Raw genomic sequence first — 15,276 nt, 5'->3', positions numbered from 1 at the left:
ATGAACAATACCTCAAATGTAGTGAATGACCATAAAATATCCTAAACTGAAATTGTTCATGAATGACACAACTTTAGTGTAAAATAATAAATGAAGTGGTACATAAATGACACAACTTTAATTAATAGATTAGTAAAGTCGTTCGAGTGGCACATAACTTCTATACAACCTTTAAAAAGATTGAGGAGGATGAACACAAATTCATCTTTGACCCCGCTCACTGCATAAATCAGTAATAGTTTTTTTTATCCGAATCGGTAATATTGATTCTAAATTGCAACATTTTGATTGAAAAGCTTTGACTTACTCCTCCATATTATAATGACAACCTAACTAAAATTGCAACATACTTAGTCAACTTCCTAATTTCTTCTCACTGAATATGTGAATGATTTTTTCCCCCTCAATTATAAACATTCATGCAATGATTTCCATGAAAGAAAGCCATAATTGGAAAAACCTAGGTCAAAGATACCATAAATACTCAAAAGTTTATACCCAATCATAGAAATCATAATGTTGTGAATAATATGAAAATATTAATTTAAATTTGAAAAATAAATTTTCTTATTCAACTTTTAAAATAGTAGAAAAATTAATAATTTATAACCAAATTAGATATCAACAAATACTTAAAAAAAAGTGGTAAATGAGATAGTATGTGTTATGTTTGCCTTAGTAGTTGCTTCTATTCAATTTTTTCCTATTGATGCAAAATGTTTAAGATTATAGTTTCAAATAAAAACCATTAATTTGCATATTCAAAATAGTAACCATAATGACTAGTAGTGTTAGATGTAGATCTCAATGCCTTCGGTACAAAAAATTGATTTCAAAAGGAAAAGCTTGAAAATTTTAATTCTCAAAACCATTAATGAAATATAGACTTCCGATATGTAATTTTTAAATATACGTTAAGAATATTATTAATGTATGATTTTCAAACCTATTACAAGAAAAAGAAGTTGAGTTCGTATATAAAGTGAGATTAATAGTGATTAAAAAAAGAACAGTTTGAATAATTTTTTTTCTATACAATGAATGAAAAAGTTAAATTATTACCTGTATAAAAAAATAAAGAGATAAACTTAGAATAAAAATTACAGTGAACATGTTTTCATCTCAAATTTGTTCAAGAGTGAATATAGTCTCTATTTAATAGTTACATGAGTGCACTCATCTTAGAAGTATTTATTTGTTAGTTGTCTTAAAAGCTTTAATTTAATAATAATTTAATCAAAAGATATTAAATAATATAATATTTCTAATACACTTACATAAATGCATGCAATTTTTATAATTATTTTGATGTAATTTTTAACTATATAATTTTATCTTTTATTCAACTTAAAATTTAAATAAAATAATTTCATTATTAATAAATTACATAATAAACAATCTACTTAACTAAAGTTAATTATATAACCCACAACTAAAAGAATACTTAACATATAATATCTGATCTAATTTCATTAGCCTGTTCCGCATAAGAATTAACCCGCATAAGAAATATTTTTTTAAAAAATAAGTAAAAAATAAATTTTAAATAAATAAATTTTTTATTTAGATGCATTTGATAAATGGTCTTAAAATATTATTCTCACAATACATGTGTAATAAAATATGAGTAAAAATTCTAGAATGTAAAATATGAGACTGCATGAAGAAAATATAGGAGTGCAGAAAAAAATATAAATTTTTAAATTATGTGAATCATGCGGGTCAGCCTGCCTCGCTCCCGCACTTGACTCGCACAGATTGCGGGTTATGCAGAACGTACCTAAGCGAACCAGCGGATTGGAATAGACCGTCTGTCCCGCATTTTCTCAGCGGACCGTGGACCGGTCCACATGACCTGGTTTGCTTTGTCATTCCTATAAAAATTTTATATTCTATTTTTTATATATATATTTAATTAGTATAAAGGGACTATATAGTTAAAGAATACAAATTCCTAACATATATATAACTATTTATATTTTGCAAGCTGTCATAAGTTTAAAAAAACATAAATATCAATACTTTCAGAAAATTTAAATTATATTCAAAAAGTAAATTTTTTATCCAAAACAATTAAAATAGATGAAAAAATCTTTATTTGTAAACAACCTAAAAAAACCTTTATTTTAGAATTGAAAAATAATTATTGTACAAAAATTAAATAAGCCATAATTTTCACACTATGCCAATTATAATTTATAATTTTAGCTTCTATTTTTTTTTCAAGTGTGATTAAACAATATTATCATAATCCAGCTGGTTATTATCGTAATGAAAAAAATAAATATGCTTATGCATGTGTATCAAACTTTTCTTTTATGATAATAAAAAATATAATTATTAAATTAAATATTATGATAGTTATTAAAATAAAAAATAATTAATTGAATTTATATAAAAATTATAAAAATAAATATTTTTTATTAAATTTTATAATAATAAATTATTTATGATGGATATATTTTTTAACAATAATAAAAATCACTTAAATGAGTTGTATTGTATCAATAAAGATAAGATCCATAATATAGTATGTGTAGACTAAAAAGTGGTAAAAAAAATCATCTTTTATTATTAGTTATAGATAACTTTATTTAATAGATATTGTGCAATAATCACTTTTGGTGCTTAAGTTGGATAAAATTTATTCCCTGGCATGGTGGTAGTTTGGTGCCTGAATTCCTAAAAATAACTTGGATCAATTTGCTCTTACACCCAAAATTTGTAATTATGATTGGCATTGGATTTTAACTTTCTTTCATTGTTCTTTGTTTTTGAATTTTGAATTTTACAATGTATGGAGACCCCATGAAAATGTATCCAACACACAGAGATATAAGAAAGTAAAATAGTAAATGTTAATAAAAGGAATCTAATGATTGTTCGGTTATGGGTTGCTTTCAATGCAACTTGTTGAAAATGGTTATATTGTATTACTAGCCACGGTTAGTTAGTCAAAAACTGCTTCTGCTCTTGTTCACTGGCAGGTACAAGATTCCCACTGTCAGAGATATGCTACTGATAACAATGATACGCCACTCTGCAATTGATAAGAAATTGTCTGGTACCATGTGCTTCAATTTGGAAGATTGTTATAAAGGTGACACGAAATGGTCCATGTAACAAAAACATAAGTCTCAAGAAAAGTTGCATTCTTAGGTGAAAATGAGTGGTTTGGGTGTAGTAGAGTGGCTTAGACCCCTTGTTGAGACCAATATTTGGGACTATGTAGTTGTTTGGAAATATGGGGATGATCCAACCAGGTACTTTTAAAGATGCCATTTTTGCTCTCATTATATTTTTCACAATTTTTCATCCATGTGGGAATCAGATGTTTTATGCATTTTGATCCCTGTGCAGGTTTATTGAGTGGATAGGTTGCTGTTGCAGAGGAAGTTGCAGCGTGAACCTTGGTGTTATGTCCAAAGAGGAAAAGGGTGAAGTATGTCACTTAGCTCCCATTTGCAGGGATAAGTATCTTCAGCATCATGTTAGAACAAAGGCTTGTGAGGCTCTTGCTCAGCTTCCTTTTGCATTGTCTCTCTATTCCGGGTCTCTCTCTCACTCATTCTGACTGTTATAACTTGTGATCATCTCTCTATGTTTTTGTGTGCGTCTGTTGTAATTATACACACACTATGTACACTACACATGTATATAAGAGTATGAATCTATGGTAATTTCAGTTTTCTGTTTATAAATTTTGGCCAAGGTAAGGAAACACTAATCATAATTATCTGCCGCAGTGTGCATGGAGAGGTTGCCATATCACAACAATCAAGATGGCTTACCAAGGTATTCATTATTTTCTACCTGTTAAAAGTTTATGATCTTATGTTTTTTTCTTAACTTGGTCACTTTCATTATAGCTTGAAACTTGGTCCCATTAGACAGTAGATACGGTTTTACATTTGTGAAGTCCTTGTAAAGCCACAACAACAGTAGTATCTCTTATCTTTTATGATGGCTATTGCAAATTTTGTTCTTCCCTTAAAATATATCACAACCCTGATAAAATTTTATGCCGAAACAATCACCTTCTTCTCAAAATAACTACATAAAATGTGTCAAGGATACTAGCAGATAAATTGGCCATTGGTTGTCAATTTGTCATGGATATTTGCAGATATATGACATTTTAACCGAGACAGTTAATGGTTTGCTCACCATAAATAATAAGATCATAAACTAAAAATCTCACTGTTTTTGACAGGATTCAATTGGAACCCAAGTTTTGATCCCTATTGTTGGTGGTCTTATTGAGCTCTTCACTGAAAAGCTGGTAGAATATAAATTTTGATACTTGTTGACAACACCTCAGATTGAAAACTCTTGTGTTAATAAAGTATCCATCTTTGTCAGATTCCAATGGATATGAATATCATAGAACTCATAACAGCACATGGCTGTGTCTCTTTAAAGCAAGAAGCCATATCTGCACAGAGCTACACCTGTCTCAACATCATCGAACATCTGCCATTAACGGAACAGTACTCACATAGGTGGCTACCACACATGTCAGCAACTTTAACTCCTAGTATCCATCAGCCTGCAACAAAACAGTGCACCTCCCATCCTAGCATTGAAGGACCCCCCAGTGGGTCTAATCCTTCAATTGAAGAACCATCATTTGATTCAAAATTTGTTGGTTTGATTCCAGATGAGCATCTTAAACAATCAGCTAAAATGTCTCCCATCCCCAAAACTAAAATGTCCAAGTACAATAAAACTTCAGGGAAACAGCAGAGAGGTTTGAGTTCTCATTGCAGCGATGGGGAAGAAGATAAATCAAAACTGGTCAAGGAGCCTCAGAAGGAAGGGTACCAAGCCAAAAATCTTGTCACAGAGAGGAATAGGAGGAAAAAGATTAAAAATGGGCTTTTTACTCTGCGGTCTCTAGTCCCAAAGATAACCAAGGTAGATAAACCTGCATAACTTAAAAAGGAATATTTCTAATGGTTGTCATCCTCAATTTTGACTAGTATCTGACCCATCAAATTTTGGCAGATGGACAGAGCTGCAATTCTTGCAGACGCAGTTGACTATATAAAGGAATTACAAACTCAAATGAAAGAACTCAAAGATGAGGTCAGGGCTTTGGAAGTACAGGACCGTGAGAAGAACACACCACAACCGAGGAAAGCAGCTGTGAATGAACAAGAAGGAACCAGAAGTAGCACTCTTAATCAAAGTTCTTCTGACTGCACTAAAAAGATGCCGATGGAGGTAGAAAGACTTTCCATAACTTACTGTTTTCTCCTAATCTTAGATAAAACTAAATTTCTATACGTCCTGTCAGTGACTTGATATAATTTGCTAACCTGTTAGAAGGTTCAAGTAGAAGTGCACCACATTAGCAAGAAAGATTTCTTAGTTAAGTTATACTGTGAGCAGAAGCAAGGTAGATTCTCAAAGTTGATGGAAGCTATACATTCAATTGGACTGCAGGTGGCTAGTGCCAATATAATGACATTTGATGCTAAAGTCCTGAACATTCTGACGGTTAAGGTAAGAATATAAGAATTCATAGAAAAGCCCATTACTTTGCTTAATATATGGATCCCCATAAGCTAATGTTTTTGGTAATTTGGTTCAGGACTCCCAGTTCCACTCCAAACACTTATCACATTACAGTTTGGGTTTATAAATTAGACATGGATCTACAACTACTATCTTAATTTCAAAGAGGAATGAGACAAATATGGGAGGGACTAAAGAGTAGAAAAGATTTAATTCATGGGAAAAAATGTAACCTGCATCATTTTGAAAAATTAGGTCGATTAGAACTATAGAACTATTATTATCTGAAAGCATTCATCCTTCTATCTCACCACCTTAATTGCAGTCTCTCATAGTTCCCCTTCACTACATTAGTTCATAGGATACCCTTTATAATGCAATGATGAGATTAAATTTTGTTCTACAGGCAACCAATAAGGATATTCACCCAACTAAACTGAAAGAGTATTTAATACAGAAGACAAGTGATGATAGACAAAGTAGGTAACAAGCTCAGCAAAATGGTGGGGATATGAATGAGTTCAAGAAAGAAAGAGCACCCTCTCAAAGTTTGCACACCTGGTACATGGAAATTTTATTTATCGGTTGAGAAATAAAGCACTTGAATGACAAATATCAGCAAAGCCATTAATTCAGAGCACAGGTTGAAAGTTCACTTGTTAACTAAGGACTTAGTTATTATTGTCTGTAAATAAATAACGTGAAGTTGCACTGGAAGCATAAATTGTATTTCCAAATTTTGTTGGCAACGGCAATAGCAATTTACAAATTCTTGACTATGATTATCCCACAAAGGTATATTATGTATGTAGTAACGAGTCATATTTTCAAGATAGTGGTAGCTCATATGCTTGCAGAAATATTTTCAATTTCCAAATACTGTAAATTTTGACTAGTTGTTTTTAAATACTATCTTAGCACAAATGTGCAGGAAGAAACCAACATGAATAAGAAACATCTACTGATAGTTATTATTAAACTTATCCTTTTACAAGCTGCCAACATCCCCCCATATTAAAAAAGGGGGAAACAAAATAGAACAAAAATTAGAGAGAGAAAAGGGTTTAGTGAAGCTCCTATACAGGAATGGATACAGGCCACAGTTCAAATTCATGTAAAACCAGAAACATTCACTACTTGTGGTATGATGATCATGCAATGTCATGGTCCCTTAGGAGAATTGGGAAACTAATTGAGTTAAAAGCAGCCTCTAACTCCATTATGTCCATGCTCATTATTCATCAGTGGACTGCTATGTGTACTTTCCCTCGATCACTGTTTTCATTCAGTACTGTTCCTATGTTCTAGGTTCTGACTCGCCACTAGAACTATACCGAATCAATTCTTGTTGGGATCCTCTCGAGGTCTGTCTTGAAAGACTGTATTCTCTACTATCAAAATCAGAATCAACAAAGGTGCCATTTGCCAACCTTTTGAATAGCATTATTTCTTTATCATACTGGCCAGAATCATAATTTGTGCTCTGACCATATTTCACCCCGTTAGATAGATCAGAACTTTCATCAACAGTATCCAAGGCTCTTACCACCTAACAACCACCATGATAAACATTAGTAAATATGGTCGATGTATCAAATGTTCAAAAGAACAAAAACTCAACATCACATTAACGTTTCATGCATTACAACTGTCATAACCTTAGGTGTAGAATCTAATAGTACATGGCTTAAACGAGGTGAGATAGAATTGTTAGAAAGATGGACATGTTAAATGAAAACAAGCACAAACTTAAACAGTAGAGGGAGGCACAACATAGCTGTTTCGTATTGTTATCACCTGAACCATACGAGGCCGTTTAGGAGCTGAGTGGCGAACACAAGCTGCAGCTGCCTCAACCATTCTGGACATTTCACTCTCCACAAACTGGTTTTCGAGTCTTGGATCTACCAGTTCACTAAAATTACGTGTCTCCATTGCACGAATGAGAAGTGGACGAGCCTGTAGACAGAGGACAATCTCATAAGAAATAGAATAACCAGAGTCATCAGTAAATTGTGACAAATCACATAGTGTGGACTGTTATAATTAGTAAATTCATTCCTAAACATATGACTGCTTTTTTATAATACGGTCTCTAGTACTCTTCATAAGTAAGGGAAGGAACAAGAGAAATGAGTGTTTCATGCTCTATAGGGATTACACCTATTTGTATTGGCTCATATATGTTTTAGAACAATTAATTTTGTGGAAATATTGTTTTTTTCTAAGTTTTTTTTTCAAGAAATTAATAAAAGTACGTTTTTTCATAATAAAAAGAATAAAATGCTTTTTTGTAACTCCAGAAACAGAAATTCTATACAAAACTTTAATCTTCCGGAATTTGAGATAACACTCTCTCAGCAAGAACACACAAAAACAGAAACGAGAGAGAAACAACACCAGAAGTTTCACATGGTTCAGTTAGAGCAATGCACTCTAATCTACATCCATGGCTGCCAGTATTATTGACATCAGTTTCCCTTTTTTGAATACAACCACTCTTCAACTCAGTTTCAGGTTTTACACTCACTGTACAAGAGAAACCAGAGATAGGGAAGAGAGTGGGATCTATATATAAACATTTTATGAAAAAAAAAGTGCAAGATTACATTTAAAAAATAAGTAGAAGGTATCTTCTTACCCACTCAACCAAACTCTCATCTCCAATTGGCTGAGTTTGATCAACGGGTTTCCTTCCCGTAACAAGCTCAAGAAGGACAACCCCAAATGAGTAAACATCTGATCTGTCCGTTAATTTTCCACTTGTTGCATATTCTGGAGCCATGTACCTGCAAATTCAAGCCAGAAACGAGTTGGTGTTATCATTGAATTGGGTGGATTCCAGATAAGGCATTTCCTAGTAGAACAAAACCTTCAAATTTCAAAACCATGTTTTTATTTTATTTTATTTTTCTTACAAGTATCACTCTTCGGATACAAATAAACAAAGTACATTTGGACACTAAATATAAGCATCTATTCCATGGATATTCAAATCTTGGTTGGTACTAATCCCTTTCACTAAATTCAACCGGTTGTGAATAAAATGTTTTCAAAACTTTCCAAATCAGTTGCATTTAACTAGAAATCAACCTTTTCTCTAGAGTAACACCAATGAATGGTGAAGTTGTAATCACTAACCAACAAAATCAACTGAGGAGGATTTTTTCCACGAGGTGAAGGACCAAAACCCAAATTTTGATGAAATATTTAGGGCAAGGTATTTTTCAAGCAAATTTTGTCTCTTCATAATAGAAATGTATTTCATTTGACGGCAAGTCTCATCTCAATCCCCCATGATTATATACATACATTAGTATCATTTGTTTATGTTAAGGAATAGGAAACACACCCAAAGGTCCCCATAACCCTAGTTGATACATGGGTATTGGCAGCATCAGATAGCCTAGCAAGCCCAAAGTCTGCAACCTATATCAGAACAAGGGAATTAGCGTCCCAACTTTGCACTTAGAGAGAATTAATGTGTCACGATTAACAAGTTAATTTCATAATAGCTCAAGCCAACAAAATGTATGCATACCTTTGCCTCAAAAGCATCATCCAAGAGTATGTTTGCTGACTTAATATCTCGGTGAATTATCTTTTGGCTGCCTAGAGATAGATAAAATACTTTAGTTATTCATAGAAATGAAAAATTGATATTGACAAAGTATGAAATAAAAGAGGCCCATTAGTGGATTGAAGGCAGTTAATTCCCTTGTTATGCACACAAAAAGGTTAAATATGCTTCCTCTTCTAAAGTTCTACTTTGTATCTGTTAGAATTTGTATAGTTGTAAACTTCCCACCTAAAATTTAGCTCTGCTTCTATTTTTCACCACATTGGTGCTTGGAGATTATGTTAAAAAAGGCAAAGCATAGTCAATATTATAGTCTCCTTAAAATAATAAAGCATAAATAGATATAGTTACTCAGTAGTAAGACAGATTTTTTTGAAGCATGAAATGATCTTGATAACGTTAGCATGATTTTAAAGTACTTTTGTATGGTAACTTGTAATTTAGGACAGTTCTCTGCTTCAGATAAAATTTCTACATCGTGCATCCCTTATCTTCTGGTAACTTTCATTATACATCACAGGCAAGGTTTAGGGATGAGAGGATAACAACATAATTAAGAACAATAATAAATTGGTAGCCGAGAATGACATGAAAAAGGGGTTGCTAGAAATGTCTTCAGATAACAGAAAATTATGACTCAGATGACAATGATATCAGATATATTCAACTGTGTATCATGCCATTGCTCACACTTCTTTCTACACATCACTTGAAAACCTACACACTTCATTTAATCAGTTTAGCTGAGCCCACTTAAACCATTAGGGTCCCCCTCAAATTAAACAAAGCTGGAAGAATATATAGTTCCTATTTACATAAACTTCTCTATACATAAGTACTTATAACATGAAGATAAGTGCAGATATACTTACAGTCCTCATGAAGATATGCCAGGCCCTTTGCAGCGCCTATTGCAATCTTTAGCCTTTTGAACCAATCCAACACTGGCATTCCCCTTCCTTTAATAATACACATAATGAGAACCAAATGAAACACAGAGAAAACATGAACTCCATCATTATATTTTTCAATGAAAAATCTAGGGAAACTCACGTTACCATGCAAGTGATGATGGAGTGTTCCATTAGGAACATACTCATAGATAAGGATTCTTTGCTGTTCGGATACGCAATAACCAACTAATGACACCAAATATCGATGATGTACTCGGCTAATGATCTCCACTTCAGCCTTGAATTCCCTTTCTCCCTGCCCACCGCCAGCCCTAAGCTGTTTTACTGCAACTCCTGTTCCATCTGGCAGCAAACCTTTGTAAACACACCCAAATCCTCCTTCTCCTATAACATTTTGACTAGAAAATGAGTTTGTTATTTCCATAACCATTTCATAGGTAAAAATTATCGGAGCACTTTTGAGCTGGGGTGAGTTTAAAGGAGATCCAAAATGCTTCACGTTCGCATTCCCATTTCCAATGGTGTTTACAAGGGAAGGCTGCTGTTCATAGTAATGCCCATTAGCACCTGATGGCCAAAACAATCAGCATCAAATGTAGGAACGCCATGAATAAGTAAAGAGGAATGCTGATTGGTATGCAAAGTCTTAGTAAAGGACATGCAAGTGGAATCTCTCTCTCTCTCAAAACCATCTTTCCCTACTCATTGGTGTTGTTATATTAGAAAAAAAATCTGCATTTTATCTTCATTAATCAGATTCAACATTAGTTAAGATAAAACATGACAACTCTTACAAAGAACGGCAGCAACAACACCTGTTAAATTGAATCATTTTTATCCCGACTACAAATATTTTACCTGATTTGACTTGAATATCAAGGGGTGGCATGTAGGGTGCACCATTAGCATCATCTCTTGGTTTCTTCCTCTTAAACACCAAAGCAAAGGCTACAGCTACTGCTACAGCAACGAAGGCAAAAGCTAAAAGTCCGGCGACTGCATAGGCAGCATGTTTTTCTGAATTATCACCGGGCGCGGGAGGAGAAACCGTTGAGTTTTCTTGGGAAATAACGCCACGCTTGACCTGGGGGCTTGATCCTGTTGCTTGTGAGTTCCAAGAGCTTCCCGTTGTTGAGTCATTGGAGACTGCATCACGCAAACTATTCGTAGAAGGGTTATCAAGGGGAGGTGGAGCATGGAACTGTGGTGATGGTGGTGGCGAATTTTTACGTGGTGATGGGGAGGAATTATCATTTCGCGATGGCAGTATATATGACAGCATCGAAAAAGGTGGTGGCGGGGAAGGGGGTGGCGAAGGGGGTGGCGGGGAACGTGGGGATGAAGGTGGTGGCGGGGAATATGAGGGCGAAGGTCGTGGCGGGGAAGGTAGGGGCGGGGAAGGTAGGGGCGGGGAAGGTGGGGGCGGGGAAGGTGGGGGCGGGGAAGGTGCGGGCGAAGGTGATGGTAGTGAAGATGGCAATGGCGAGGGTGGTGGAGGCGATTGTAACAGTGGAAGTGGCGGTGGTGCACTTGAATCTTTAGATGGTGGTGATGGTGGTGATGGACTTGAATATTTAGATGACGGTGATGGACTTAAATTTTTAGATGATGGCCGTGATGATGATGGACTTTTAGATGTCGGCGACGGCGATGGCGAGGTGGATGGAGGTTTTGAAGGAGGGGGCGGTGACGGTGGTGAGTCAGACGGAGGACTCTCTGGAGAATCTGAATCCGGGGAATCTGAATCCGGAGATTCTGAATCTGGGGAATCTGGAGAATCTGGAGACTCTGAATCCGGAGATTCTGAATCTGGAGACTCTGAATCCGGAGAATCAGAAGACTTTGGTGATGGAGCAGAATCCTTGTCTTGAAGATGTTTTTTTTTGTTTTTATCTTGCTTAGGTGAGGGAGAAGAAGAAGCATCGTCCATTTTGGTTTGTTTTGTACTCATCTTAATATCTATCTATCTATCTATATACAATATGTGTGTGTATTTTCAGAATGGCAAGAAAATTGAAACCCCTTCTCTTCCCTTCTTCTCAGGAAAACGGAGGTGAAGTGAACGAAATCGAAACAGGTTCTGGAAAACCAAACTTAGGTTTTGAGAATACGAAGAGGAAACAAGAACATGGATTGTGCTATGGTGCAACATTGAAAGGTGAACCTGGATTCGTCGAACTGCGCAAGTTCTGCGAAGAATTGCCAGCTCGATGCAACGCATTGAGATGGATGAGAGAGAGAGAAAAATGTTGGCCATTAGAAAATCATCCATCATGAGCCCTACTATCTCTCTGTTGCATGGTTTTTTAGGAAAAGAGACAATTAGATTGTGTTGTTTCGTATTTACGTAGATTCTTGTTTCCGTGGTTCCATGTGTTTTTCTTCTCCCTCAATCTCGGGTTACCGCGCAATTTTAAATCACTTCATTCACATATCTCTTATTTGACTCCAGTCCATCAGCATTATAAACACAAATTTTGTATTCAATGTTTATCATTGCTGAAAAATATTAATAAAGCTCATTAAGTTTAGAGTGGAATGTGGCGGTTGATAAAATACTAAGCAATTCAAATAAGAACTATCGATTACATGATGCTCTAAATTCAAGTATATTCATTTTAGAAATCAACTTAAGCGTAACTTAATCTTATAAAATTGAATTTAAGATGAGGTTTACACTTACAATATGAAATGTTTTTATCAAGTCAGTGTGGAATCTTTAACACATCTCCCTCTTCTCGAGACGGTCAACTCGTGCATAAGACTATATATTATGGATGATCCAATAGTGACCTCATAAGCACAACAAACTCTCGTTAGAATATGCTTAAAATGGTTATGATGTCATATTATAAAAACAACTGAGATGAACAAAAGAGAAAAAGGAAGACAAATGATATGAGAAATAATATTTCTTCTATTCTCTTTTTCTTACTTAAATCAAAGCAAAGAGTCTTAAATATATAAAAGTAGTACACTCATTTTAGGTCTAGTTAAAGAGACAAAATGTAAAATAAAGAGTCAATAAATGTTAGAATAAGAAAAGAAAACATGCTAGACATATATACAAAGAGAAACAACTGAGAGTTAGAAAAGATAAAATTAATTTTAACTTCCTTCTAGAAGTCTTGTATACGTATCCTTTGTTAGCCCTCGCAAGTTGGGGAACAAATATTGATGACCCAACTTGGAACAAATACTCTTGAAAGATTAAGGACTTAAGGCTTTAATATAAATGCCAGGCAATTGCTCTGTGGTATAAATGAGAAGCAAAAATGTATGAGACCCTTCTTCAATTATTCCCTAACAATGTGACAATTTATTTCAATGTGTTTTGTTCGAAACGCTGGATTTGTTGCAATGTATCTTGTTGAGTCATTTTCGGAGAATAAAAGAGATTGTTGCTCAAAAGAAACTTTGAAATCTTGAAGAAGATAAGTTAGTCATTGAAGTTCACATGTAACAGTGTCGTTGCCCTGTATTCAGCTTCGTGGGAACTCTTTAATATTGTTCATTACTTCTTTGATTGCCAAGATATGAGGGAATTCCCAATATACACACTAAAACCAGTCACTGGTTGTCTTGAATCATTACAGGTGCCCCCATCACTATCATAAAAGGTTTTTGTAGCGTCCCGGGAGGTTGGTAGGAATTAGGCCAACCTGCTTAGCCAATCTTGCAATTAGGTCGACCGACTTGATGACCCATGACATGGTGGGTCAAGCTCAAATTTGTTAATACACGCCAAGGGGATTGGGAGAAGGAATCCACGTCAAGTCCAATCAACGTAACTTTCACATAGCTTGGCCATGAGCTGACACCTGAAGCGGAGTCCCAAAAAACTAAGCTTGGTTAGTGTTTGACTAATGTGTGCCACCAAGGAAGTTCGCTCGAAAACAAGTGTCGATGTGTATCGACGTGTGCCGACGTATGTTGCCAAGGAAGTTCACTCGGAAACAAGTGTCAACGTGTGCCGACGTGCACCGACGTGTGTCGCCAAGGAACTTCGCTCAGAAAAGCAAGAAAGCGCTTAAGCCTTTGTGCCTCGTTGACTCCACTCAAGGCTGGGGGTTGTGTACTGTCCTGTATCTAGTAGGCATTTTGCCGAGCTCACTGAAGGCCCATACGGGAAGAGCAACAACACGAGCTGCTGACATGGGCCATAAACTGACCTCACAGACCTAAAAGCACAGCCATTTGGGCCTCAGCCCAGTACCACATGACACTAGCAATAAACGAACCGCTTAAGGAAAGCTTAACGTTTTTTCCTGCTCACACATGTCCCCGATAACGTAATAAATATTGATACCATGTCCCCGATAACGTAATAAATATTACCTTCAATATCCCTGATTATGTTGTTTACATGCTCCGATTTATATACATGATATTCAAATTTTATGGAAAGTTACCGTAATATGACACATTAACGCTTGGAAGAACCAGAGTAAAAGATCCAATCCCATGAAGGCTTATAAATATACAACTACTCATAGGGAGTAACTCAACTTGCATTTTTGCAGTATATTTCACTATATACACTATATTTTGTGTTCTCACTGACTTGACCCTCGGAGTGTAATCACAGATGGAGCCCCCTCGTCCCTAGAAGATCGGCTTGCTACAGCCCGGAGACAATTACTAACGCCTCATCCAGTTTGTCGACCGAGTAGCAGAAGGGAAATCGAGAAGAGCTCATTCGTACTCCGACCGACTTCGAGCCGACGAAAACATTTGGCCCCACCGTGGGGTTGGGTAAAACTGTTCCCACAACCAACTTCATTACAGAGCAAGAACCAAAAACCAAGATCACGAGGACCAGACAAACACCGATGCCAGAGGGCGGAGAAGCGGTCACTTTACAACAAGTAGTAGAAGCCATGCAAATTTTGCAGCGCAAAAATGAAGAGTCAAGAAGGCAAGCTCAAAAGTTCCTAGAAGAGCAAGAACACCTCTGTGCGGAATCTCTGACTGAGCATCAAAGGCTAAGGGACGAATTCCTGACTGAGCAGTAGAGGCTAAGGGATAACGCCGAGACCTTGAGGCAAATGATGGAGGAAGCCCCCAGAAGGAACGAAGACTTACAAAAAGTCAATGAAGATCTAAGGAGGACATTTCAAGAACAACCAAGACAGGTGTCTGACGGTTCAGCCGGAAGAAGGAGAAGGGCGGATCCCTGACCATTCAGCTAGGCCATCATGGATGAGCCCATCCCGCAGCCCACTGTAATGCCCAAAATGCCCCCTTCTCGGGGATTGAAGA

At 35.7% G+C, this 15,276-nt stretch overlaps 2 protein-coding genes across 5 annotated transcripts; one reads left to right on the top strand and one right to left on the bottom strand.

The window, feature by feature from the left end:
- The first annotated feature begins 3,055 nt into the window (after positions 1-3,055).
- On the top strand, positions 3,056-6,458 carry LOC137806545 (basic helix-loop-helix (bHLH) DNA-binding superfamily protein). 4 transcript variants are annotated; one of them, XM_068606740.2, is made up of 8 exons: positions 3,056-3,263; positions 3,361-3,552; positions 3,747-3,795; positions 4,214-4,282; positions 4,363-4,917; positions 5,008-5,226; positions 5,332-5,508; positions 5,927-6,458. In XM_068606740.2, exons 1-8 carry the CDS (start codon positions 3,166-3,168, stop codon positions 6,005-6,007), a joined length of 1,440 nt encoding a protein of 479 aa, XP_068462841.1. In that variant the 5' UTR covers positions 3,056-3,165; the 3' UTR covers positions 6,008-6,458. The 4 variants fall into 4 exon arrangements, with proteins under 4 accessions (XP_068462841.1, XP_068462842.1, XP_068462840.1 ...); XM_068606741.2 differs by having other exon boundaries at positions 5,395-5,508; positions 5,927-6,269; XM_068606739.2 differs by having other exon boundaries at positions 5,329-5,508; positions 5,927-6,269.
- A 6-nt stretch (positions 6,459-6,464) lies between these two features.
- On the bottom strand, positions 6,465-12,403 carry LOC137806544 (proline-rich receptor-like protein kinase PERK13). The gene is made up of 8 exons (XM_068606738.2): positions 10,873-12,403; positions 10,159-10,581; positions 9,973-10,059; positions 9,062-9,132; positions 8,873-8,949; positions 8,162-8,309; positions 7,318-7,479; positions 6,465-7,069 (listed from the first exon to the last, which is right to left on the bottom strand). The coding sequence occupies exons 1-8, from the start codon at positions 11,963-11,965 to the stop codon at positions 6,818-6,820; spliced, it is 2,313 nt and encodes a 770-aa protein (XP_068462839.1). The 5' UTR covers positions 11,966-12,403; the 3' UTR covers positions 6,465-6,817.
- Positions 12,404-15,276: the final 2,873 nt, after the last annotated feature.

Source organism: Phaseolus vulgaris, chromosome 3 (genome assembly GCF_051622355.1).
Source record: "Phaseolus vulgaris cultivar YP4 chromosome 3, ASM5162235v1, whole genome shotgun sequence".
Taxonomy (NCBI): domain Eukaryota; kingdom Viridiplantae; phylum Streptophyta; class Magnoliopsida; order Fabales; family Fabaceae; genus Phaseolus; species Phaseolus vulgaris.
The sequence above is the reverse complement of the archived record's forward strand: the minus strand, read 5'-3'. Positions and strand labels throughout refer to the sequence as shown.

Coding starts and splice junctions, on each gene's coding strand:
- LOC137806545 (XM_068606739.2), top strand. CDS start 3,166: ATGAGTGGTTTGGGTGTAGTAGAGTGGCTTAGACCCCTTGTTGAGACC. Junction 3,264..3,360: donor TATGGGGATGATCCAACCAG/GTACTTTTAAAG, acceptor ATCCCTGTGCAG/GTTTATTGAGTGGATAGGTT. Junction 4,283..4,362: donor AGCTCTTCACTGAAAAGCTG/GTAGAATATAAA, acceptor CATCTTTGTCAG/ATTCCAATGGATATGAATAT.
- LOC137806544 (XM_068606738.2), bottom strand. CDS start 11,965: ATGAGTACAAAACAAACCAAAATGGACGATGCTTCTTCTTCTCCCTCA. Junction 8,310..8,872: donor AGGGTTATGGGGACCTTTGG/GTGTGTTTCCTA, acceptor TTGAATTTGCAG/GTACATGGCTCCAGAATATG. Junction 7,480..8,161: donor ATGAGAGTTTGGTTGAGTGG/GTAAGAAGATAC, acceptor CTCTGTCTACAG/GCTCGTCCACTTCTCATTCG.